The 27,939-nt window shown below is 42.2% G+C and overlaps 1 protein-coding gene across 1 annotated transcript in view; it reads right to left on the minus strand.

The window, feature by feature from the left end:
* The window catches only part of ITGA8 (integrin subunit alpha 8), a 560,404-nt gene that overhangs the window by 179,698 nt on the left and 352,767 nt on the right, over nt 1-27,939 (minus strand). The window contains exon 22 of the mRNA XM_029588821.1: nt 20,375-20,454. Within this exon, the coding sequence (XP_029444681.1) occupies nt 20,375-20,454 (80 nt within the window). The remainder of the gene's footprint in view (nt 1-20,374; nt 20,455-27,939) is intronic.

Raw genomic sequence — 27,939 nt, forward strand, 5'->3', positions numbered from 1 at the left:
AGATGGCTTACATTCAGCTTGGATTACAGTGTGGGTGGTTAATTGAGAGCTTTGGAATGAGGTTTGCTGATGATTTAACTGTGTTATTATTTTGTGGGTTTTGAATGGGAGAGCATTTTTTTGATTTTTTTTATTACAGTTTGTAATACAGTTTGTTTCCAGTCCCTAGTGAGAGTGGGGAAAGGGTCAGTTTGTAATAGGGAATTTATATATATATATATATATATATATATCTTTATATAGTATTTTATGTTTATTTTTTAATGTTGATGTTATTGATACATTGTATTGTAGTTGTGGAGTGCGCCCTCAGGTCCTGTTAGGAGCTCGGAAGCGTGGTCCCATCTAAGGTAGGATGTGAGCCCTTGGGTCACGGTGGGGCTCAGAGAGGAGCCCCAAGACACGCCGTGAGAGGTGAGCAGGTACGAGCATGGGTGGAGAAGGAGCAGGGTTGGACTGAAGACAAGGCAAAGAATATACAGAACAGGAACAAGGCAGGCACAGCCCTCTACTGGACCTACATGCACCAATGAGACCCAGCAACACAATGCTGGTCTCTAGAGCAGCCCTCCGGTCACTCGATAGCCTTTTTGGGCCCACTGCTTGGGAACGACGAGTGCGTGAGGCTAGACAGAGGCTGAGGGCAGGAACAAGAAGACTCAGACGAAGACTCAGGATACTTGGAGGATTCAGACGTAGACTTGGATACTCAGGAGACTCAGATGTAGACTTGGATACTTAGACGAAGACTTGGATTCTCGGACAAGGATTCAGGATACTCAGAAGACTCGGACAAGGATTCAGGTTGCTCTGAAGTTTCAGGCAAGGATTCAAGAGTCAGGCGAAAGTACTGGGTGAGAACTGCTTTGCAGCGCACCCTACACAGCCACCCATGGCTGGTCGCGGACCACGCTGAATGCAAAGCAGACTCCAGGCGAAGAAGTGGAACTTGAGATTGGAACATGACGAAGATTCAGTAGAGGCCTGCACTGGGGCGTACCCTACACAGCCACCTGTGGCTGGTCATGGACCATCCTGGAGTGGAGCAGGTTCTGGAAGAGTCTTAGGCATGGACGGATGCACACACAAGGAAACTCCGAAGACCGGGACAAGATTCAAGACTTAGGATACTCAGAAGCAAGGCATTAATAACAGAAGTCTCCCGGAGGCTTGTGCTGCAGACGAGAAGAAGGCCTTGCACCACGAAGCACCCTACACAGCCTCCCCGGGGCTGGTCATGGACCACGACATGGCACGCCAAGAGAGGTGGACAGATGAGGGACCTGGGAACTGGTCGAAGAGCTGAAGATGAGACTGACGAAGTCAAGACAGGAACATCGGATATCAGGGACATGGAACATGGCACCTCAGGACACAGGACATCAGGACATGGAACATCTGGAACATCAAGAACAGAAGACAGGCGATGAGGAAGCTCCAACGAGGGACAAAACCAGGAAAATCAAGGAGACAAAGTTCAGGAACATGAAGAACACGGAACGAAGATCCATCAAGGCACAGGAAGACCACGGAGGACCTCGATCCACAGAAGACCACAGATGCTGTGAAAACTGGATCCGAAGGCCCTGAGGAACAGCAGCAAGGCCCTTTTATAGGGCTGAAGCAGGAACATGTTGATGACATCATCCGTTGGGGCCACGGGCTTTTCCCGCCATTGGCCCTTTAAATATCGAGAAGAGGCATGTGCCCGCGCCTATGTTGAAGCCAGGAAGTGGAGGTGCATCAGCGGCGTCCCTGCCATGTAGGAGGCACGAAGGACAGTGGCATCGACAGTGGCAGCCCTGCCACGAAGAATGAAACAGGCAGCAGGAGCGGCTCCATGCCGCGAAAAGAGGACTCCCGGCAGCAGCCCTAGAACCGCGGGGGACTGCCCGTGGCTTGCGGGCAGGATCACAACAATTGTATCTTGTTTGTACTGTAACATGTGTGAGATTTTAGGGGCATATTATGGCTGACTTAAACATTTAAAATATTAAAAATTGCTAGGTACATCCAATGGTAAGGGTACTTCTCTCCACCACTCACTTTTTGGATGTCTAACTTTAGCCATATAATTCTCCTTTGATCCTCTAATTGTTTTTCTGAAAATGTAGAAACAGAGCAATTTAACAGCAGAAAAAGACCATACTGATTATCTAGTCTGCCCATCCACATCAACTAATTCAGTTTTACAAACCCAACCACTCCCTCAGAGATCCTTTGTGTTTATCCCATGCTTTCTTGAATTTATATACTGACGTTGTCTCCCTCACCTCAACGAGGAGGCTGTTCCATGCATCCCCTACTCTCTCGGTAAAGAAATACTTCCTTACACCATTCCTGAGTCTACCCCCTTGCATGCTCATCCCATGACCCCCTTATTCTAGAACCTTCTTTCCTTATAAAGAGGCCCACTGCCTATGCATGAAAACCTTCAAGGTATTTAAATGTCTCTATCATATCTCCCCTATCCCATCTTTCCTCTAAAGTATTCATGTTTAGATCCTTAAGTCTGTCCCCGTATGCCAAAGCCCACTGATCATTTTAGTAGTCACACTCTGATCCGACTTCAACCGATTTATATCCTTTTAAATATGTGAGCTACAGAACTGCACACAGTATTTCAAATGAGGATTCATCACGGACTTAATACAAATGAAATATCATCTCACTTTTTTCTGCTGACCATTCCTCTCGCTATGTAGCCAAGCATCTTTCTGGTTTTTGCCATCACCTTATCCACCTATTTTGCCAACTTAATATCATCCAATACAATCACCCCCAAATCCTGCTCTTTTTTCATACTTAGCAGAATTTCACCCCTTTACTGTACTGCTCCCTTGGATTTTTGCAGCCCAAATGCATGACTGCATATTTTAGCATTTTAGCTGCCAGACTGTACACCAATCTTCAAGCTTCACTAGACCCCTCCTCATGTTTTCCATACCTTCCTGGCTCACCACACTGTTGTAAATTTTTGTATCATCACAAAAAATCTTTCCTTACAATCCTTACACAATGTCACTCACAAAAATATTGAAAAGAACCAGTCCAACGACAAATACTGTGGCATGTCACTAGTAACATCCCTCTCCTCAGAATAAACTCCATTTACCACCACCCTTTGTCACCTGCCACTCAATCAATTTCTAATGCTTCTGCTATAGCCCTTTGATCTAGACTGTGACCACCGTCTCATTTCATATAGGCTACCTGTGCTGCGATTTGAAACAGTAGCCTAGAAGTGAAAGACTTTTTAATGCTGTGGTCAGCTCCTCTGAGCCTTCCTGTCCCTCATGCAGACTGAGGAGTATATTGCCCAATTAGTAGAAGAAGAGGATACAACTTTCTTTCGCTATAAACGTGAAATGAGAAAAACCAAGCAGGAAACAATAAGAATTGAATGCATGGGTTTAGTGGAGGATCAGATGAAAGCAGGTATCTTACACAAAAACTTTTACATAGAATTCACAACAGAAGGAGAGGGTGATGAGCAAAAGGTAAAAGACAAGGAGATAAGGGACTGTGGGTTGAACACATTAAGATCTGTCAAGGAACTAGTATTCAAGGTACTGGCACCACTGAAAATAGTCAAGGCTCTGGGACCTCATGTGGTACATACCAGTACTGAAAGAGCTGAAGGAGGTAATGAACACAACCCTAATAGCTCTGTTCAACTTATTTCTTGAAACAGGAGAGTTTCCAAGTGAATGAAGAAGAGCAGATCCAGTAGCACTCCATAAGGGGGAGAACAAAAATGATGTGGAAAACTACAGATCTGTTAGTTGACATAGTTCTGGGAAAAGTAATGGAAATAATACTGAAAAATAAAATGGTGCAATAACTTAAATCCAGTGGATTACAGGATGATAGGCACAATTGTTTCACAAGAAGACTATCTTGCCAAACATTTCTTTGAATAGAAACCATACTGGGGGGAGGGAGGAGAGAGATAAGAGAGGTGCAGTAGATGTGATCAGTCTGTATTTCACACAAACCTGTGATATTATTCCATACAGAGGACTAGTGATGGAGCTAGAAGTTGGAAGAAAAATTACAAACTAGGGGGCCAATGCAATACAGTGCACTCAGCAGAGCACACTGCTTAACCGACAGTTGGATGTGGGTTGTATAGGGGCTATCTAATCCCCTTATGCAATATCATTGCAATATTAAGTAGGAGGAACAAAATCTTTTAAAAAGTTAAAAAAAAAAAAATTGCCAGCAATTGGGTTCAAGAAATGGACACTCAGTTAACAAGCGTCTGTTTCCTGAACCCCTGGCTGTGCGCCGGTTAGGAAAACGGATGCTGATAAATTCGGCATCCCTTTTTCTAACCGGTGGATGTCTGACTGCTCGTGGGCTCCCATTCTCAAGGAGGTGCTAGGGGGTGCAAGCGACTCTAGCATCTTGCGACTCCTAATTTAAATATTGCATAGCATCCCCAGGAGGGGTGCCTGGGGGCGCGATAGGAACGTGGGCATTGAGTGTTCAGCGCCTGCTTCCAGCACACATTAATTGCATCGGCCCCTAGGTAAGATTTTTCAGTTTCCCTTCTCAAGGTCAACATGTTCAGGGGCTGTCCCCTGTTTTTCTAATTGATTTAAGTTGTTGAACCTCCATGGAGATTTTCAGTTACATAAGAACATGCCATGCTGGGTCAGACCAAGGGTCCATCAAGCCCAGCATTCTTTTTCCAACAGTGGCCAATCCAGGCCATAAGAACCTGGCAAGTTCCCAAAAACTAAGTCTATTCCATGCTACTGTTGCTACTAATAGCAGTGGCTATTTTCTAAGTCAACTTAATTAATAGCAGGTGATGGACTTCTCCTCCAAGAACTTATCCAATCTTTTTTAAACCCAGCTACACTAACTGCACTAACCACATCCTCTGGCAACAAATTCCAGAGTTTAATTGTGCATTGAGTAAAAAAGAACTTTCTCCTATTAGTTTTAAATGTGCCACATGCTAACTTCATGGAGTGCCCCCAAGTCTTTCTATTATCCGAAAGAGTAAATAACCGATTCACATCTACCCGTTCTAGACCTCTCATGATTTTAAACACCTCTATCATATCCGCCCTCAGCCGTCTCTTCTCCAAGCTGAACAGTCCTAACTTCTTTAGTCTTTCCTCATAGGGGAGCTGTTCCATTCCCCTTATCATTTTGGTTGCCCTTCTCTGTACCTTCTCCATCGCAATTATATCTTTTTTGAGATGAGGCGACCAGAATTGTACACAGTATTCAAGGTGCGGTCTCACCATGGAGCGATAGAGGCATTATGACATTTTCCGTTTTATTCACCATTCCCTTCTTAATAATTCCCAACATTCTGTTTGCTTTTTGACTGCTGCAGCACACTGAACCGACGATTTCAATGTGTTATCCACTATGACGCCTAGATCTCTTTCTTGGGTGGTAGCACCTAAGTTATTTTTATATATACAATTTTATTCCATCCTTCCTATATATTCAACTTTTTAAGTTCCTGAAACTTAAAGGATAGAGGTTGCTTCAGTCAAAAGGTACCTGGAGAACCATCAGTATCTTGAGGAGGGATGAATTACAGCCATCCGAAGGAGAAAGGATAAAGAAGTTGGGATGGACCCCTATAGGGCCCAAGAATATCTAATGGAGATGTGGAGAAGAGGAATAACAGGAGCAGTGCTCTGAAACTAAAAGGGAGAAGAGGAGAATACAACATGGAAAGGTAGGAGATTATTGACCATGCAAAATGAGTTTCATCTTTAAAATTTCTCCTGTATTGGGAGGGAAGCACTAAATTTGCCCTATACCAATGAGAAGGGAAAAAATATCAGATTAAATACTGAATTGATTGGCATTACCATCTTAAACTTTAAACTTGATTTTGGGAAGTCACAACTTTATTGAAAGATACTTGTACCATTGAGAAGTGAACTAAATAGCGGTAACAAATATCTTCATCATTTCACAATATCTCTAAAAGTATTGCTTGAAATCACATCAGCCTCAAGTGCGTTTTTTTGCAATATAGATACTTTAATGCTCATTGGTGCTGTTATCACTGCTGAATACAGATCCTTCAATTAGAAATTTCTGAAATGCAATGCAAGGACTTGAAAGTTATCTTTTGCCTCACACAGGGAAAACTGAAGTTTGTAAGATTTTGATATTAGGGGAAGTTTACCATCTAAAACTGTATTTGAGATATGGCCTCTGGTACCACTATCAGGGTACAACTATCCCAGGGGTTATATATTTCTGACACTTGAACAGGGATTCTCTAGAGCATTACCCTGGAGCCATTTTGTGACTTTAATATCTTTTGAACTGGCTTTGAATGTTTTCATCATGTTTTTCGCTAAAACCACTACATTTTTGTGAACAGCATTATGATTCCAAGGTGGCCACTGTTCCTGCCATTGGGGAACTGCTAAGGCCTGAAAATGCATGAAATGAGCATGAGGAACAATGTAGTGTGCATGTCATCGTGTGCCATCGTTTACCAGCCAATGAGACCTTGAAGGTGTAGAGTGCAACGTCAGCACCTTTGCCATGTGAGGCTGAGATAGAGAAGCGAGCCTGCATTTGATGACATGTGGCTGAGATAGTATAGCGAGCCTGAGTAGTAGGGCACAGTGGAGACTGAGCCATAGTGAAATGTGCCTGGCCTGTGCCGTGTTCCATTTCTTGGAGGAAGATATTTTCTTTAATAACTGGACTTTTGCCTGCTATCAGATAGTCCAAAAAGAGAACATACGATCATAAGAAATTGTAATACTGGGTCAGACCCAGGTTCCATCAAGCCCAGCATCCTGTTTCCATCAGTGGCCAATCCAGGCTACTAGTATCCGGCAAGTATCCAAACACTAAGTAGATCCGATGCTACTGATGCCAGTAATAATAGTGGCTATTCCCTAAGTCAACTTGATTAATTGCAGTTAATAGACTTCTCCAAGAACTTATCAAAAAGTTTTTTAAACCCAGCTACAGTAACTGCATTAACCACATCCTCTGGCAAATTCCTGAGCTTAATTGTGCATTGAGTGAAAAAGAATTTTCTCCAATTAATTTTAAATGTGCTATTTTCTAACTTCATGGAATGCCCCCTAGTCCTTCTATTATCCAAAAGAGTAAATAACCAATTCACATTTACCCATTCTAGACCTCTCATGATTTTAAAGACCTCTATCATATCTTCCCTCAGCTGTCTCTTCTCCAAGCTGAACATCCCTAACATCTTTAGCCTTTCCTTATAGGGGAGCTGTTCCATCCCCTTTATCATTTTGGATGCCCTTCTCTGTACCTCTCCAGACCAACTGTATCTTTTTTTGAGATGCGGCGACCAGAATTGTACACAGTACTCAAAGTGAGGTCTCACCATGCAGTGATACAGAGGCATTAGAACATAAGAACATAAGAAAATGCCATACTGGGTCAGACCAAGGGTCCAACAAGCCCAGCATCCTGTTTCCAACAGTGGCCAATCCAGGCCATAAGAACCTGGCAAGTACCCAAAAACTAAGTCTATTCCATGTTACCATTGCTAATGGCAGTGGCTATTCTCTAAATGAACTTAATAGCAGGTAATGGACTTCTCCTCCAAGAACTTATCCAATCCTTTTTTAAACACAGCTATACTAACTGCACTAACCACATCCTCTGGCAACAAATTCCAGAGTTTAATTGTGCGTTGAGTAAAAAAGAACTTTCTCCTATTAGTTTTAAATGTGCCCCATGCTAACTTCATGGAGTGCCTCCTAGTCTTTCTATTATCCGAAAGAGTAAATAACCGATTCACATCTACCCGTTCTAGACCTCTCATAATTTTAAACATAATTTTAAACATCTCTATCTCTATGACATTTTCCGTTTCATTCACCATTCCTTTCCCAATAATTCCTAACATTCTGATTGTTTTTTTGACTGCTACAGCACACTGAGCTGATGATTTCAATGTATTATTCACAATGATGCCTAGATCTTTTTCCTTGAGGTAACTCCTAATATGAAACCTAATATCATGTAACTACAACATGGGATATTTTTCCTTTTATGCAGTGCTGTTATTGTCACTGTTATATACAGATTCTTAAACTGGCGAATTCTGAAATGCAATGCAAGGGCCTTGAAATGTATCTTTGCTTCCACTCAGTGAACCCTGAAGTTTGCAAATTTTGACATTAGGGGAAGTTTAACATTTAAAAATATATTTGAGATAAGGCCTTTGGTATACTAGTTGGGAACAACTATGCCAGGAATTACAGCAATAATTTTCCTTTTGTTATTTGCCTGGACATCCAAGGACTTAGGGCTCAGGGATTCATTATTTTTACTATCTGGAGGAAATGGTACTTCTCACAGAGGGAGAACTTACAGATCATCTGTGTGGTCCTGTGAAGGTATGACTTCATATTAATTTCTGGGGAAGGAGGAGTAAAAGGAACTGGAATAAGACTAGTGGCACCCATCCAGTGCATTCACCATCAGATCACTAGGATGGAGGTACCATTCAGGTACAACTCAAGGGAGTGAGGAAAATATGGAATCACTGGACCAAAGGTATGACAAATGGGACTTTGCACTAACATTTAAATTGGGATAATATCTTATCCACCAGCTTAAAAACTACCCCAGTGATTGGAAAGGAAAAGGAATAACAGAAAAGGTATAATATAATTGGAATTGGCTTTAAATACAGAATAAAATGATTGGAAGAGTACGGACACAAATTTATTGGAGATCTGAAGCTGTAAATAATAGAGATGTGCATTCGTTTATCACGAATTAGACAATTTTTTCAAAATTGCCTAATTCGTCGTGGGTCGGGGGCCCCGAACCCCGAAATGGATTTTCCCCAAACTTCAGGGAAAATTTGTTTTTCAGGTTTGTACGGGGGAGGGGCACATTTTATTTTTTTAAATAAAAAACCACCCTAAGCATTAAAATTTACTATAATACAACCCCCCCCTCCCCACCATCCCGATCCCTCCCCAAGACTTAATAACATCTCTGGTGGTCCAGTGGGGTCCTGCGTGTGATTTCTCCCTCCGTGCCGTCGGGCTGTTGGGCCTGCCTTGCATCAAAATGGCGCCGATAGCCTTTGACCTACGCTGGCACCATCCATTGCTCCTACCATGTGACAGGGGCTGACCAATGGCACCGGTAGCCCCTGTGACATAGTAGGTCAAAGGCTATTGGCGCCATTTTGATGCAAGGCAGGCCCGACAGCCCAACGGCACGGAGGGAGAAATCGCTCATGGGACCCCGCTGGACCACCAGGGATGTCAGTAAGTCTTGGGGAGGGATCGGGATGGTGGTGGGGGGGCGGTTGTATTTAATGTATTATAGTAAATTTTAATGCTTGGGGTGGGTTTCTTTGAGCTTCGTTTTCCCGTGTCGTTTTTTGGGCCTGTTTTGTTTTTCCCCGCTTAGTTTTTGTTCATTTTTCAAAAAAACTAACCGAGGAAAAACGAACTTTACCCCGAAGTATCCGACTCAAAAACGACACGGTAGAAAAAAACGAAGCTCATCTGTAGTAAATATCTACATACAAAGATCTAAAAGGATCAACAAATTTTCTATCTGTATATCAATAGAAGTTTGGGGTGGAAACCACATCAGCTTTCAGCGTGATTATTAGTACTGTTTACAGTAGACTGCAATGCTTGATTAAAGACTTAAACAACGCACAGAATCTAGAAGAGAATCTTGCCCTTGACAGGGAATTCTGGACATTCAGACTGAATTAACATCAGGAGAGGACTTTGCTTACCCAGTATTTGAAGTGTGGTCTTTGGGGTCCTGAGATGGGATGCTAGCCCAGGGATTACACTGCTATGCTTATGATATTCCTCAGGTTATAGCAGGAAAGATAACTGCTTTAAATCATGGATTAGAAGAGATTAGATTATGGTAATCTGCAAATAAATTTTGTTTGAATCCAATTAAGACTGGTTTTTGGACTGAGAAGGGATCCGCAGAGAATTTGAAATCAGCTCTTACTCTGGATGGTATAACTTTAACCCTCCAGTGATTGTGTCAGGAGATCTGTTTGATTCCTCTCTCATTATGCATAATCATATTACATTTATCAATAGTTTTTTTTTTTCTTCTTCTTCTGAGGAGGAGTATTAAACAGATCCACCTTCAGTCAGCCTGATTTGGAAAAAATAGTCCAGTCATTGATTATTTCTTGGCTGGATGATTATAACAGCTTGTTAACAGGGCTTCCAGCAAAGTCTGTGAAAACAATCCAGTTACTGCAGAATAGTGCAACTCGACTTGCTGCTAGTTCTGGGATCAAAGAACATGTAACTCCAATTTTGTTTGGACTTCATTCCTGTGAAATGGTATATTCAGTTAAAAAAACAACCCTCTCATAGCTTTTAAAGCACTTTATTTGTCAGGTCCTCTCAGACAGCTATTAAAGTCATATAAGCCATCTAGATAACTGAGATCCTCTAAGGCTGCTCTTCTTGCACTGCCTTCTTTGAGGCACTACCTGTTTAGTGCATACAAAGTTGCAGGCTATTTCAAGCTATTTGCCCTTTCTGTGGAAGTTTATTTGCATAAATCCATATGTTAGCAGTTCAAAAAAAGCCATTAAAACTTGGCTTTTAAAACGGGCATTTGGGGATTCATTAATTTAAATGTGCAAAGCATATTTGGTTAATTTGATGGTAATCTGATTTTCTATTATTTCTTGGTTAAAATGTAGTTTGATTTTATTTTTATTTGTCTTCTATTAATGTATGGAATGTATTTTATTAAAGTTGTTTGATATTTTAATTGTATTATAGTACTGTTGCCCTTCTAGTTGTTATCTTGGAAGGCAGGGGTCACACTCGGTCCTGTAGCTAAGATTTTACACAGTCCAAAAAACCTGGGGCCTAGATTCTCCAAAATGGATAGGTGAAGATATACAGTATCTCCAGGGCCCAAGGTGAAACAGGCATAAATCTTCTGTGGGTAATACTCTCAGCTAATGTGGTGTCAAGGCTGCATGTGCAAGGCATTTAAGAAAAGTTTAAAAACATGGCTTTTTAAACAGGCATTTTACAAGGAGACGGGAGAATAGAAATTATTCAGGAATAAGCAGATAAGCACTGACACACAGTACTTAGGACAATACAGTAGAGTAGTCTATGAACCCCACATCACAACTAGCATATTGATAACACTATGTATGATAAATTTACCTGTAAAAGTACTTTCAGTACACTCGGTCATGACCCACTTCTCTAAAAATTATTTTGTCTAATGATATATTGTAACCGAACCTTTGACGGCACCTGTTAGAATGTACTATAGTACACTTTTACCTACATTAAATATGTGCCTACATGTAAACCGTTGCGATGGTATATAACTTAGCGACGGTATAGAAAAGATTTTAAATAAATAAAATAAATAAATAGTCAGTCTGGACAATTTGGATAGGTGTTTCAAATCAACTTTACTGCAACAGATCTTCCATGGTAATTAACTGCCACCAAACACATTTAAGTCTGTTACATCCATTTCTTCAAACTTAATCCAAATCTCTTTTCATCTGTGAAAGTGTCCCTCAGTATTGGTGTTCTGAAATGGTCTCACCCTGCAATACATAGAATGGTAAGCATCACAGGTAGGCAGAGGTCTCCTAGATGTAGTACAAACCTTCCCACATAATACCTGAAGTACTGTTCTCAAAATTCTCCAGGTCTATCAATCCCCTTCACTTTCCTGGGGCAGAGACGCCAGTGGGGTCTCCAGATGAACCAAACTTCTTACTCTCAGTTTTCCTCTATAGATGGTAACTTGTGATCTTTTAGGAACAAAAGCTCAAATGCAGCAGGGAAAACAACACTTTTCTCCTTTCCCCACTCTTGGACAGGAAAGGTGGCAGCAAACTTCTTTCCGAAACAAAAAGGAACAATCTTCATGAAAGCATACTCTGTCACTTAGAGCAGAGTCACCCCTGGCTAGCCACAGGCTGTGAGATTTAATCAGCAGGTTGTCTCTCATCTCAATCTGTCTCAGCAGCAAGGGGGATTTTCCCTTTCTGAGTAATGACTAATAGATCCAGAAAACAAAAAAGAAACCTTAACATTAAAAATCCAAAATTGCTTAAGCTACAACAAAAGATCCCTGCAACGAAGCTAGCTAAGGGAGCAGGGTACAACATGGAGGGATGGGTGGAGAGCCAGGAAGGATAGGAAGAGGGAGGAGGGGAGGGGGAGAGGGAGTAAGGGCAGAGGGCAGGAGCTAGGCAGGAACATGGGCGGGCATTGGGCAAAAAGGGGCTGCACACGCTGGGCACCCCCAAGCAAATGAGATAGCTTCATTGAATGGGCACAAATGTACACGAGAATGTTGTCATGGAGTTGTGTATGGTATATGTTATAATGTTAAGACAGTTCTTTGTGTTATGCTGTGGCCATGTTATGGAAAATAAATGCAAGTTCAGAGCGATCAATGGTCTGACTATTTGACCGAAAATATATAGCAAGTAGAGTGTATAGGTAAATGGGGACACCTTCCCCTGGGCAAACATCTACAACTGCGCATGTTGCGACCTGAGGCAACCAAACCAGCTGGGTTGTGGACTCTGCTCTTATGATAATGAATCCTGTGACTGCTTTATACGAGATCCAATTGTAATTCTAATTATCTTTATAATATGCCTTGGGACCATTTGGTAAAAGTGGAATATCAAATGTCTATAAATAAAGATATCTGTATCCTTCCAGTTCTGGAACACTAAGGTGTGAGGCCTAGCCACCAGAAATAGAGAAACAAAGGAAAATAAAACTCCTGCTCCAGACTACCAATTCAAAATGCTTCACCGACCTTCCACTCTGCCTGCTTTGGAGTAGACAGGAGCTCACCACGCCAACAAACCTACAAGAGTGCTGTTAAGAAAGTGGTATGCTTCTCTCCTAAGTCCTCTCTTTCCTACCTCTAAATCTAAGGCCATCTAGTGGAGATTTCAAGGAGGTCTCTATATTCTGTTTTAATGACTTTGGAAATGACTTTGTTTTATTAATGTTATTTGTTATTAAATTGTATTTATTTATAATGTATCATGCTTAGTGAAGTTTTTAGCATGTAATAAATAAAAGGATTATTTTGTTAAATGCTCTCTTTCTCTCTCTTACCCAAGCCAGATTGTCAGGCTCTCTCAATTCCTGCCTCCAGGCCCGAGCCTACCAGTCTCTTAACCACCTGCTGCCACTGCTACCTTCCCCTCCTTCCAGCCTGCTCAAGCCAGAGCCGCCACCTTTCTCCCTCTGGCTCATGCAGACAGTGATGCTTCCTCCTTCTAACCAGAATGGGCTAACAAACCTCTTCCCGTCCTCTAGTTTACAAGGGCAAATGACTACTTCTGCTTCTTGCCAATTCAGCCAACACTCAGACATTGCCCATGTTTTCTGGAGACCCAATAATTGGTAGAAAATACTGGAGTCTCTGAGTCCCAGGAATGTTGGTGAGTCCTCACCTTGAGTACTGTGCACAATTCTGGAAACTATATCTACAAAAAAGACATTTGATAAGGCGGAGGCAATTCAAAGGATGACTAACAACATGGTACATGCCTGGCACTATAAGTCATATAAGGGGAAGATATACTCTCCAGAAAAAGGAAAGGAAGGATATGATATAAACATTCAAATATTTAACAGGCTTCGCTGAAGTACCAGAAGGTAGCAATTTTCCACAAAATGAACAACAGCTCAAGAAGAAATGTTCTTCATATGAAGCATAAGGGAAGGAATTTAAAAAGGAATGTGAGGGAATACTTTTTCAGTGAATGTCATCCAGCAGGGGTGGTCGAATCCAAAACAATGGCAGAATGCAAGAATGCCTGGGACTAACATAAAGGGATCTTAGTACTGAGAGAAGAGAAGGCTAAGACTGAGCAAGACCTGTGGCAATACAGTAGGCAGGCACACATGGGCAGACTGGATGAACCAAGCGGTCCTTATTTGCTGACCTCTCTTTAGGAAGACAGGGCAGAGGACTGGGGAAAAGACAGAATAATCAGAAAATGATAGATCAACTGCCAGAGGAAGAAGCCATAGCCATCCCAAAGGCTTACATCTTTAAACATCCATTAAGCATAAGGAGAATCATTTTATAATTGTTTGCTGTTGGGTAAAATCTGTGCATACTTTTTATGTACGGACTTTACTGCTGTGAAAATGTGAGGGTAGTTGGCCTGATACATGCACAGAATAACCTGCACTAAATTAAGCTACTGCTTGAAGGAGGGAGTTAACTTACACGGATACTTCTTGAAATCAAAAACCGTGTGTGTAAATTCCAACTCCACCACCCCATCCCCAGATTGCTTCTCCCCAACTCAGAAACTGGATTATGCATTCACTTTTACACACACGAGCATAAAACACAGTTGAAAATTCAACCCATAAAGGTTCTAACCAGGTAATATGGGGGTCATTTATCAAATTGTTTTATGGTGTTTTTGCATGCACTAAATGCATGATGTGATGCAAATCTGAATAAGCTCACAGTTTTGTGAAGCCCTATTGCATGATTTTAACTACACCTTTTTCATTAGTGTTGAGAGAGAGAGAGAGAGAGAGAGAACCTAGCCTGATACCCTCACACTAGATAGGTATTTATATCTCTATGGGAGGCACACCTAGTAACTCAAGGTGAGGTTTCGGTATTAGTGTAGGGGTTAGGGGCACTTTGACATTCAAAGTGAGACGTATGAACAGCACAGTGCTCTCTGGTGACGATTTGAGGACCTTCAGAGTGATGAAACTCAGCCAAAGATGAGATTTATGCAATGTTCTCTCCACCTAGCATGATGTTACCCAGGTAGCAAGTCCATCAAGCTAGGTGGAGAGAACATTGCACAAATCTCATCTTTGGGTGAGTTTCCTCACACCGAAGGTCCTCAAATCTTCACAAGAGAGCACTATGCTGTTCTTACGTCTCACTTTGAATGTCAAAGTGGCCCCCTAACCCCTACACTAATACCTAAACCTCACCTCGAGTTACTAGATGGGCTTCCCATAGAGATATAAATACCTATCTAATGTGAGTACATCATGGCTAGGTTCTCTCTCTCTTTCTCTGAGCTAGGCTGGGTATCCAGGAGCTTCAAAACTACTAAAAATAGTCTACCCAGTGGTTATATGCAGGAAATACAACAATTCTGAAATGTGTGAAAAGGTTAGCTTTTTGCATAGGCATTAATGCACTTTGTAATAAACTGCCTATTACCATAAAACATGCCTCTTTTCCTATCACATGTGATATTTTTTGCATTTTGATAAATCCAGGCCTATGCTAGATTTCCTTTAGCTCATCATGTTTTATATAATATTTATAATTGTAATTCTGTCAGTACTGTGAATGTCAATAAATCGGTATTGTGTACAAAACAGGCGAAAGATATTCAGCAAGCCTATATTCAATGTTTCTCCAGATACGAGGCTTGCTTGATCTACTAATAAAAGAAAGATAATATTTGTAAAAGAGCAGAGCTCTGAAGAAAGAGTGGAAGGGTGTGCAGAATGTCCACTGCTCATCATGGCAGCTTTATGGAAGAATAAAGCTGGCACTTGGAGGGTATATATCAATGAAACACATTGTAGATTTTAAGTGATACTGAACACAATTTTCCATGAAGACAAAAACAGACATGGAATATATGTATCCTCCTGACCCCACGCCCACTAGCTAAACTTCCTTTCCCAGTCTCATTCAGTCACACAGCTAATGGGTCACTGTCTTGCCTACAGAATTATTAATGCTAGCTTGTACATTTTCTGGGCAAATGAATGATGCTTTTCCTCTACAAAACAGCTGGTGCTGTGGCACACTGTATCAAGGTCACATATTTATTGTGCTTATCTTTCTTTTAGGTTTAGTCTCATCCAACAATGCCTCCCTAGGATTTCCTGCTTCCTTATCTTTTATGATTATTTTTTTAAAGTTCTGTAAATTGTTTTATGTTTTATTTTCATAAGGAAGTAAAACTAAGTAATTTTAGAACATGATATACTTTACTGTTGCTGTGAGATTAAATTAAATCTTAGATTGTAGCAAACATTAGGACAAATATTTTGCAACTTTATGCTAATTTTTCATTTAAAGATATTTATGCTGAGCAACTTAGTGCACAAAATACTCATGGCTGACAGTGCTATTTCTGAAAAGACTGGTAATCAAAACTAAGAAAGGTTTTTCTATAATGAGTAAGCTAGCTGCATATCAGTCAATTTTTATAATAGGTTGTGAGCATATAAAGATAGTTACAGTTAAGGACTTTCATTTTCAGGGGTTTTTTTTTTTAACTTTTGCTGGGAATTTCAATGTTATAATAAAAATAATGGAAAAATTACTTTTCCACTGATTTTTTTGGTTTATAATATTGAAATTCCTAGGAAAAATAAAATAAAAAATGAGGGTCCCTAGTTACAGGTTTAACAAGTAAATAGAAGAGTTACTCTGAGGAACAAGATTTTGTTTTGCTAATCCAATGTTTGATATAAAGAAGTGTATTATAAAGAAGGAGCATTATTCATGTTTGATGCAAGTAATGCCGAGGCTAAGGGGCTGATTTACTAAGGTGGTAATTTTTAAACCAGCACGCAGGCACACATGTGCACATGTTCGTCAGCCCATGACCAGGGACGCAATCATTTTATAACGGTGGGTATATGCATGGTACGGTTCTGAAAGGTGGATCCCTTGACCCAGGTGGAGTTGACGCCAACTGTGGAGGAACCCCCACAGGTCCCCACCGTCGGAAGGCGAGGCTGGGATGAAACAGAGACCCCGCAGGGGCTTCACCATTATCAACCCACGTTCCCTTTGGGTAGAGCCCTTGGGTGCCGGGGCCGCCTGGACTTACGTGGGGTCTCTGGATGAGGGTGATAAGCTGGAAAGGATTCCCCGATCTGGGACCAGAAATGAACAGTAGTCTGAAGCAGAAAGCGAGGGCCGAAGCAGACCTGGGCCCAACAACAGAAGACCCGGCGTGGGTCAGGACTAGAAGACGGACTCCCAGGTGCTGGATTGGACCAGGCGGCAGAATTCAGAGTCGAGTTCCAGGTGAAAGGTCGGGACAGGTGGAAATCTTCAGAGTCGAGTTCCAGGTGAAAGGTCGGGACAGGTGGAAATCTTCAGAGTCGAGTTCCAGGCGAAAGGTCAGATTGCAGGAGAGTCAAGCAGTACGAAGTAACCAGGAATGATCTTCCGAGGAGGAACAGGACACAAGGACAAAGAGCCAAAAAACCAAGGCAAGGTCTGAGGAGCAGACCTTGCTTTAAATGGAGCAGAGCCAGGTTAGGTCAGTGGGAGGGACCACGGCAATTTCCTGTCGTGGTCCCTTTAAATGTAGAGAAGAGATGTGCATGCGGCTCTAGAGAGGCATGGTGGGGGAGGAGCCAGCACAGGGAGAGCAGGCGTGTCGGCAGGCCCTGAGACGCGGCCTAGCCGTGCGGCGGCCGGGACGGCTGTGAGGAGCCACGTTGGGGGTGGCTGCCCGCCGCAGCCAGCGAGCCTGGAGCAGTGGGCCCATGCCGGTAAGTGGCGGGCGCCGGTCGCGGGACGCCACGGCTGGCGGCCATAACAATGCACACGTTATAAAATAGGCTGATTGCGCTCAAATGTGCATGCAATTTTAAGTGAACGCGCGCCTATACGTGAAAATGCTGCTTCTATCACAGAAGTGGGAGGATTCTAAAAGACATGCACGCTGATGCCTTTACTAGTTTTCCAAGTTTGTTCCCAGTTCGCCCAGATAAGGACTTCCAAGCCCCCTTAGCTTAATAGCCTTCCTTCTCCCCTGTTAGCCCTGACCTTTTAAACCCCACTGATCTGCTTAGTAGTTTTTGTTTTACAACTTACACATCATATATAGCAGAAGTAAAGTTATGTGGCAGGGGACCCCAGTGCACACCAGTGCATGTCATTATTTATGTGCAAATTTCAAGTTTGAATCCAGGAACGTCCATACCCCACCCCTTTTTTAAACTTTTCATTTATGTATGCAGCGGCAAAATACTCATGTATCCAGGCGGCTTTTAAAATCTGCTCGGTGCGCTTGAGCCCAACTTGTGTGCATAGCTCCCTTTTAAAATTCACCTTTAAGTTTTTTTCCCTTAGAAACAATGGGGAAAAAACCCCATAATGAGTCAGACCCTTAGTACAACTATAATGGGTAGAGTGCAGGGCTGAGTTTCAGAGACTCATTCTCATTCTGATAATTGTAATGGCCTGGTGAATTGACAGAAAGGTGAACTGTGTATTATTTACAAATCATACAAGGCAAATAGTAAGACTCATCTTCTTAATTAAATATGCTACTGTTCAGTCTCATTTTGAAATGTCTTTAATTAGTTCCTTTGCAATTTCCCATGCAAACAATAAGATATAGGGGGTCTTTATATTAAACATTTTTCCCATAGATGCCATATAGGAGAAACTCTTCTAAACATCAGGTCCATAGTTTTATGGCTGGTTAGTCAGGAAGACAAAAAGAGGCCCTTTGACCCCAGTTCTTCCAATTTCCTAACAGAACTACTTGGTAATCCAGGAGAAAATACCATGAATTGGTAGCTGAAACTTAATACATTGAAAAATAAAATCATTCCCAAGCACAAATATGGTAATTAGCTTAAATCCCTGGATCAACACTTTTTCTAGATTCTCTAGAATCTACTTGCATTAACATGCTCTCAAATCTATTTTTTTTCCATAAACTGGTGGGGGGGGGGTTTTTTCTCTACATAGCCACAAAATATGATGGCAGACAAAGATCACTGAATCCATTTTAGGATCATAGTCCTGCTAAAAGATGAACCTTTTCTCCAGTCCCAGTTCTATGGAGGTCTGAAACAGGTTCTCCTGAAGGATCTGCCTGTACTTTGCACCATCAATCTTTCCCTCAATATTCACAAGCCTCCCTGTCCCTACTGATGCAAAGAAGTCATTAGCTGGTTGGGAAAATATAGGGGAAGTAGAAGAGAGGAATGCAAAACTAAAAGGAGAACTAACCTTTTTGTTAGGAAAGTAAATAAAAGAAAGAGGAAAAAAGGCCACTATGTTTTTCTAGAGAAGTAGCTGAAAAGATAACGGAAAAAAAAAGGTTAGCAGTCTATAAATACAAGAGCTTGCAGAAAGAGGAAGCAGGCAACAATATCTGGAAAAGCTTAATGAAGCTGGGAAAATAGTCAGAAATATAAAGATGCAAATGGAAGAAAAAATAGCAAATATGTTCAACAAGTCTCTTGGAGGGAGGTAAAAGGTAATGGGGATTAAGGGTGGGGGGTTGAGGGGTTGAGGGGGAAGACTAGGGAAGGGATACAGTGATGTATGAGATCCTGTTGGATGTTCAAGCTATTCAATGCTGTTTATTGTTAAAACTATAATAAAGACATTTATAAAAAAAAAATATATATATGGTAAAATGGGGGGACATGACCTTTTTTATATACATTAGTGTAGGAGGAAATGCAGGGTACCATCAAGCTAGGGTGAGAGAACATAGTACAAAATTTCATCTTTTTGAGACTTTCCTCACTCCAAATGACATCAAATCTTCACCAAGGGATACTGTACTTTACTATACTTTTTGCATGTGTTAATACCATGGTGCATTTTGATGAATAATGCTGTAAGAGTTATAATATCTGAATATGCTTCAGAACAAAAGTTTTAAAATATTCCTGACTTTAAAATGATTATCATAACTTGAAATTTACACTGTGAAAATACCGCAAAGTGTATTGCTTATTTGTGGAAATCTTGCATCATAGATTTTTCTTAAAAAAAAAAAATCATAAAAGAAAACAGAAAAAAGCGGTAAAGAATGGGAAGGATCATTCATTACTTTTGTAATCCATGCTTTCAGAGCTCAGAACGGAGTTTGTTTTTTTTTAGATTATTGTGAACAGATTTAACTGAGCAAATCTGAAAAGTAAATGCAATGTCAAACAAAATCCAGATTTGATATGAAAAAGAGTGAGTTTGAAGTGAAGAAAGGAAGGAAAAGATTTAAAAAGGACTGTGAAAGAGTTGCAATAGAGGACAATTACTTGAAAACAAATAAAACAGACAACCTACAGGAAAAAAGAATATGAAGACAGCATTAAAACAATGCAAATCCAGCAATTACAAAATGAAATGAAATAGAATATAAAGAACTAGATAGCAAAACAATGAAATCTCATTCTTCTGACTTAATATTCTCAATAGAAGCCTTTTCACATAGTTCACAATTTCAAGAGGGTGACTCATTGAAGGGCAATCTGAAAAGCACTATAGATGGGTTGCTGTTTAAAAGAGTTCTGAAGAACTGCATGGGTTATTGTTTATGATATATGCACACATTTTAAAACCATTCTCCTCTAGTAAACTGGCTAACCTCTTGATATGCAGGTCAAAGTTGATGCTGGAGCTGGCGTTTTCCAAACGCTGCACAGCAAATCGCAGGCCAGCAGAGAGCTAGAAAGGAATTAGATGAAATATTGTTAAGTTATCAACAGCTGCAAGCACTCAAAACAAATAATTCCTGAAGGGGAAATGGTGTTAGCCGCTGGGATTTTGGGATTCGTACAAGAAGCTGTCTGGTGATGTTGTACTACAAGCGAGTGTCATAAATCTAAATTACCTATATTTAAGTATATTCATTGTGGTAAACAATTTGTTAAATTGGTGTACTGTCTGACATACTGTAATTGGAGTTATGATTATTAAACTCTTGATTTGCCTTTTGGGAGCCAGCTAATAAATGCACTTTGATTTCACTGGTTTCTCTACACAAAATGACACTGTATGAACATTGCAAGGATTCTGTGGATTCATTCTTTATTCGTTAGCTGTGTGATTAGGTAGAAGATCTTTCACATTTTTCCACAAAAGCATGGAATGTAAACTTGACTGGAGATGAGGCTTCTCTCTATTCTGGGTGCTCAGCTCTGCTGGGTAGGCTGGTGATTTTCTTGCAGGGGGGGGGGGGGTCAGAGGGGTTCAGCCCAGCTGGATAGGTCTGGGCTTTGTGGCTATCTTAGGGAAGTTGAAGGGCCTCAGGGTTGCCTGTTTTTGTTTTTTGTTTTTTTTTTGTTTTGTATTTTTGTTTTTAATGGGGGGTTTTTGGGTTCAGGAATTGAAAGAAACATTAAACAAACACCCCCCCCCCCAAAAAAAAATAATCCTAGAACAAAATAAGAAACCAAAACATAAAATCTTGTCCTTGGTAACTGTTAGGTTTTCAGACAGGCAGGGCTCAAACTGAAGCCACTGACTAACTCATTTCTTACTGTATTAAGAAATTTTAATGAACAACGTTAACAAGCACTTATAATTGATTTTTACTACTTTTTGCATCTGGCTGATACAGGGAGGCAATTGTCAAGCTGCCTGCACTGGGACAAAGACCACACAAACCTTTCTACCTATGGGACTTTGCATTGATTTTGAAAGAGAAAGAAAGCAGACACGTGCTTTTGCTTTGAAAGCTGCCGCAGCTTCAAAGTACAGAGTCACGAGCAGCTGCCTTTTCTGCAGGTAGATTTTTGCTGTGAAATCACAAGCACGGATTTGAAAATGCCATCAGTGTATGTACTTCTCCTCCCTATACTCCTCCCCTCCGTCATGTTGGAGGGAGGGTGATTCTCAGACAACTGATTCACATGGGTAAACCGGCTGCCTGAATGCTGCTCTCCAGAGCATGTTCCACAGCACATGCATGCTTTTAGCTGGACTGAGGGGAGGCGTTCACGGGAGCGTAGTGTTCAGCAGGACTGAAAAACGGCATGAACAGAGATTTTATTTTCACATCTATGCTTATTAATTTCCAGAGAAATTTTACCTACACAAAAAAGCAGGTACAAAGTGTGTGCGTTCTTCCCCTTTGAAAATTAGGTAAAAGAAAGGTCTGCAGTCCTTTGTATCTAGACGAGCATTTTGAAAATCGCTTCCCTTAATTATCAAGACACAAAGGATAATATTCAAGGAATTCTGCTAATCATCGTTGAACATATAGGGCCAGATTCTAAAAGGGTCACGCGTAACCGGCTTAACGCGCGCCGGGCCTATTTAAAAAAGACCCGGCGACGCACATAAAGACCTGGAATGTGTGTAAGTCCTGGGGCTTTACTAAAGGGGCGGTCCAGGGGAGGGGTGGGGCGGGGCCACAGGCCACCGACAGAGCGGCTATTGCCGCTATGTCGGAGGATCGCATGCTGGCAGGCTGCCAGCGCGCGCAAAAGGTAAGATAAACATTTTTGGGGGTTAGAGTAGGGCTAGGGGGGAAGGTTAGGGGAAGGGGTGGGAAGTTTAGGATAGGGGGAGGGAACGGAGGAAGACAGTGTGGCTCGGCGCGAGCAAGGTGCACAATTATGCACCCCCTTGCGCGCGCCGACCCCTGATTTTATAACTTGCGCACGCAAGTTATAAAATCGGGCATACATGTGAGTGCGCCAGGTAGCGCGCACACTCTTTTTAAAATCTACCCCATACTTTGTATGAAGAAGGAATATAGGGCCTGATTTTTAAAAAGTTACGTGTGCCGGACCTATTTTAAAAAGCCCCGGCGACGCGTGTAAAGCCCTGGGATGCGTGTAAGTCCTGGGGCTTGCAAAAAGGGGCGGGGAAGGGCCAGAGGCTCCAGGCACAGTGGCTATTTGCCGCTGTGCTTGGGATCGCGCGCTGGCAGTCGGCTGGCACGTGCAACTTACTTCAGCCCCAGGGCTGAAGTAAGTTTAGAAACAAAAAAAAGAAGACAAAAAATGTAAGGGGGAAAGGGCGGGGGAGGTAGGGGAAGGGAAGGGAAAGTGGGGTGGAGGGGTATGGAACGGGGGAAGGTAGCATGGCTCGGAGCGGGCTCGGCGCGCGCAAGGTGCACAATTGTGCACCCCGTTGCACGCGCTGACCCAGGATTTTATAACATGCGCGTGCCTGCGGGCGCATGTTATAAAATCGGGCGTACGTGTGTGCACGCTGGGTAGCGCGTGCACATGTACACTCACGCGCTCCTTTTTAAAATCTACCCCATAATGAGGATGTGAAACAAGAAATAAATAAGTCCAGTATCGCCGAGCAAAGTGCAGTAATATGGTGTATGCACTGTAAGTTATTTAAAAGAATTTTTCATTCCTACAAACTCACAGTTACATTTTGCATACAACAGTTTACAAAGTGTAAATTTCCCTTAATGAAATGAAGAGATAATATACCATCCAAATTTTGAGTGACCAACATGGTCTGTCAATATAATATAAATATTTACTTGGTTACTATGGAAAATGAAAAGCGATGGATGGGAGCTTTAATTATTGTCTTCTGGAGGTAATAGGCTCACCACTTTAACGGTCATATAATTTCCTGTAGATTCAAACACATCCTACCTAAACCTATTTTATTAAAACCCAGAGTTGCTTGAGAATCAGGTACAAAATTAGATTGTAAGCCCCGTGGGGATAGGGAAATACCTGTAGTACCTGAATGTAATCCACTTTGCTGTACACTTTGAAGTGCCAAAAAGTAGAATATAAAAATTTAAGTAAATAAATAAGAAAATCCTCAAGTATGGAAAGAAAAACCCAAGAACAAAAATACTTTGAAGGAAATGTTGTCTAGGTTCTGACATTTTAACTTACTCCACTTCTTCAAGGCAAACCCTGAGTACGTCCGATCCTCCCCAGCGCTTACCTGTGCTTAACCTCCTCATCTTATTTCCTGCTTTCAAAATAAAGAATAGTAGTAAATTCTCTTTTGGGTCAAATATTTTCTGAATACATCCATTTTCCCAGGACACAATGGAGCCTCTTAACTAACTTAACATGCTGATTTTAACGCCTGTGTTAAGGAGCATGCCATTTTAGTGCAGTTGTGCTCTGCAACTCAATAGCATTGTTTTCCTGTGATATCAGAGCCAAAGGGACCAACCCTTCCCAGATAAAGGGGAAGGCCACAACTGTGGAAGTGCACTACCTCTGAAGCAGGGGAGGGGGCAGAGGCTGGGGGGTTGGCCGCTAAGCACAATTGAAAGGCAGGCCAGCCTACCCACCAGCCTCTTCTTTCAGTGGTTTTCAAGGCCTTACATCCCCCCCCCCCCCCCACATCCCGGGTCATGTAGGTGGCATACATTTTGGCATGTGGGGAGTCGGATCACCAGTGGTCTGATGGTTCTGGTCCGGTAAGAATACCCATTTTCCCAGCGGTGTCAGCAAGGGACGAAAAAAGAAGGCTGGGTAGTTTTGCGCTTACCCTTTATGGGATCTCCAGGTGTGTTTGTTCATGCAGATCGAGGCCTTGTTACTGCAAGCAGGCTGTAGCATTGGATCGCCAGGTTGCTGGTGTGGCTGTGCAATGCCAGTGGGCCTTGCTTTCCGGCTACTGGGGGAGTAGCAGCATAGCGCCAGGAACTCCAGTGGGTCAAGTCCCTCTCGCACGCAGATGTTCCTGTTGCACCTGCTGCCTTTGGCTCTTCATGATGTGTTAGTAGTTGGGGGTAGTGCGGTGGAACATGAGTGGTGCAGTTTGGGGTGGGAGACAGGCCCCAACACAGTGCCAGAAAAGGAAGTGCAGCTGGGCTGTGACTGCTACTGAGGTCTGCTGCCTCTTCCAAGACTGGGTGCCCCACTCCTTTATGAGCTATGTGGCAGGCTTTGGGGTGCTTGGATTCCCTCCCCGCTCCTTCAATGCTCCAGCAGGGCAGGAAGCCATCTTCACACATAGTAACTTGTATTTGCCCCAGCAGGAGGTATCTCCCTGCATTATTATTTAATTAAGAACATCTGCCTTTCTCAGTTTGTCTCAAGGCAGATTACCAAAACAAATGCTTTAAATGCACAAAGGCATTATTGATGACTAAGAGGTGAGTGCCAGGCAAAACACAAAATTTTCTTCCAGCTGCATTTTGTGTATTGGAACTGTTAGCAGAACACAAGTGCATGGCACACGCCAAGTCAGAAGTTTGCCACAAAGTGGAATCGAGGATATTGATATTTCATGACCGCAATTGTCTGTATAGCATTTGCTGATCTGTCGGAATAAGGAGAGTGGTCAACTTTGGGCATGTCATCAATGGGTTCCCTGTGAGGGGAGGCTTCCAACAGTTAGCCCATCTTCATATGTAGCTAAGGCACTGTCCTATATTCTTGGGGCTGCAAGGCCTCATATTTGGGTGGGGGTACCACATCCAGCAGAAGCAGCTCCGGGGTCCAATGGCATTACGGCAATCAGCACTCTAAGTCAGCAGGTAAACTAGCCAGCCTGTGTCCAGAGCCTCATGAATGTATTACAGAACCTTAGTTGTTAACCAGCATATGTTGGAATCATCCCACTCTCTCAAACTGACTGCTAAGTCTCTTTGTTTATTACTAGCATTGGACAGCAGAGTGCCCTCTCTGAAATTAAGATGTGCCTGTATGACTATCTGCTATCACGAAATGTTGCTTTTAAGAATCTTGAAGGCCTAGCAGTGAAATTCCCTTAAGGTGATGCATGCAGAGGTTTTGCAGTGCCTTCCCTCAATTCCCTTCCTTAGAAGGGGTACTATCTGATATTTGCCAGTTACGGGAAGTTGGGCATCCACTGGCCATCTCTCCCAGGACCAATGCTCCCATTCTCCTTTACCAGCTAGGATCGAGGGCTTGGATGAGCAATGCCCTAACATTAGAAGGCATGTGCATTCGTTGCTCCATTTGTTTCATTCGTTTCAGCGGTATGTGTGTATCTGGTGAATGGATAGTAGGCATGCCAAAACGGATGGTGTGCATATATGTAGTCCGCACGTACATACGCACACACCATCTGCTTTGGTGCACCTACTAGCTATTCGTCAGATATGTACATAATGGAGCAATGAATGCACATCCCTAATCACTAGTAATTTGCCAGTGCTGGGTTGTATCCATTATCCCATGCTTGGGTGTATCTTAATAATTTAGTTTCATGCCACTGGCAGCAGCTATTTGTTTTGGTGTCAGGCTACATTGAAGGGAAACTATCATTTGCATTCATCCTGGATTTGTCAATAAGCACCCAATTATGTCTATGCCTAGGGATGGCAAATATTAAGGGGCAGCAAGATTTATTTATGTTATTTATTTAGCCATTTTATATACCATCGTTCCAAGTGAAGATCACAATGGTTTACATCATGACATAAATCTTATAGGTACCAATTACATTCACTTGATGCGTTCATATTTCATACATTTTAGGCTAAGGTTTGCTGTTTTCCAGCTCTGCTGTATCTCATTCAGCAAAAAACAGCCCTTGGCTACTCTTTAACGGCATGTTTTTCCATCAAGCCTGTTTTGGGTATAAACTCATCTCATGGAGTTTTGCCCCAGAGCTGTGGCAGCCATGCGGGAGAGTTTTGCCAACTGAAGACATGCTGAATTTCAGTTGGTCTGCTGCCAGACATCTTGGGTAAGGCTGCCATAGCACCAACAGCCAGTCTAAGGTGTATTAAAGAATTTAGGAATAAGTACTTCAATTTCAGTCATGGCTGTGAAGCTTGAGTCCTTGATTGGTAGGTGCTTAAGTGCTGCGAGTTTTTGGTTACTTGCTGGCTCCTGACCTGGATGCTGGCGACCCCTGATCTGCACGACAGGATTGAAAAGATTTTCTTATAGGAATTTTCTTTGCCTCTATGGCTGGCTTTCTGCTCAGACTCTCTCTCTTGGTTTGCTTAATTGTTGTCTGCATTTAGCTTGCCATTGTTTATGTTCTTGCTAATGTTTCATCTTTTGGGTCCATTTTACAACATTTGTTGGCTTTCTGGCGACTGCTTTAATATCTTCTTGTGGTTCTGCAGCTTTTTCTCACTTCCTCTGCTCTGTTGTTCGCTCCCTGCACATGAATCCAGGCATGGTTTTCTGGGGGGGTTATAGCAGCGGTGATCACACCCCCTTTGCATTTGAGCCTGCTTAGTCATATCCAATCTGGCATATTCTTGCAGCACAGGACACCAAAACCAATTTTCTTAGTTTCACTGGGCAGCCAACAGTGATGACAGGCTGCTCCACTTAGCTATATTTCTCAGGTTAAAACATCTACAATTCTTTGAACAATTCTGGTCTACTGTCTTGCTTCACTCAGCTAATGATCGATCACTACTCAACTGCTGGGCTGTGTAGTACCAGGGGGCTCTACCTCCTGTCGGCATTTCTGTGTTTCATCTTTTCTCTTTCTTTAGGTCATTTATGGCATCCAAGCACCTGTAACCTGCACATGTTGAGTCTTGCAATGTCGATGTTATAACATTTTTGGTCAGTTTTGGTCGGTAAGTTATTTATTGTATTTGAGGCAATTGGTCTGCAGGCACCTGTATTATTCCTTGTTTGCAGTTCCAGAGTGAGTTGCCCATCTACATTACCAATCCCATCTTTGAAGAAAATTGCTGAATACTCTGGTGCCTTTGTGCTAGGCATATTCCTTCAGATGAGGTGAGGGGTATTTATTAGCGGCCTCTCCTCCAGCACTTATGTGGCAGCATTTTCTGAATGCCATCCTCTCTCTCTTTTCTCAGCATGTCATTTACCATGCCCGGGCACCTGTCACCTGCTGGGATTCACCCCTGGAAGTGGTAAATGTGTCAGGCGGGTTCCCATTGATGGTGTTAAGAAATTCAATATCAGCCTTTGGTTTGTTAAGTTATCTATTGTATTTCGGGCAGTCCCAGAGTGAGTTGACTGGCTACATTTTGTATTCCATCTTTGGAGAGGATTGCTGCATCCTCTCCTGCCTATGTGTTATCCAAGTATTCCTATGTTTGAGCACAGTGAAGAGCTAGTTTTCAGGTGTTATTTAGCACTCCACTATTCATGACTGGCACATATATTAAACTGTATCTTCATAGGAGTTTTATGTGATGATTGCCAACAGTACTTGCTTCACGCCACTTTCCCTTAAAAGACTTGTTTTTTCTGGCTTGTGACCATTGTGCTTTCCAAGCAATACAATTTTCATTTGAGT

Source organism: Rhinatrema bivittatum, chromosome 2 (genome assembly GCF_901001135.1).
Source record: "Rhinatrema bivittatum chromosome 2, aRhiBiv1.1, whole genome shotgun sequence".
Lineage (NCBI taxonomy): Eukaryota > Metazoa > Chordata > Amphibia > Gymnophiona > Rhinatrematidae > Rhinatrema > Rhinatrema bivittatum.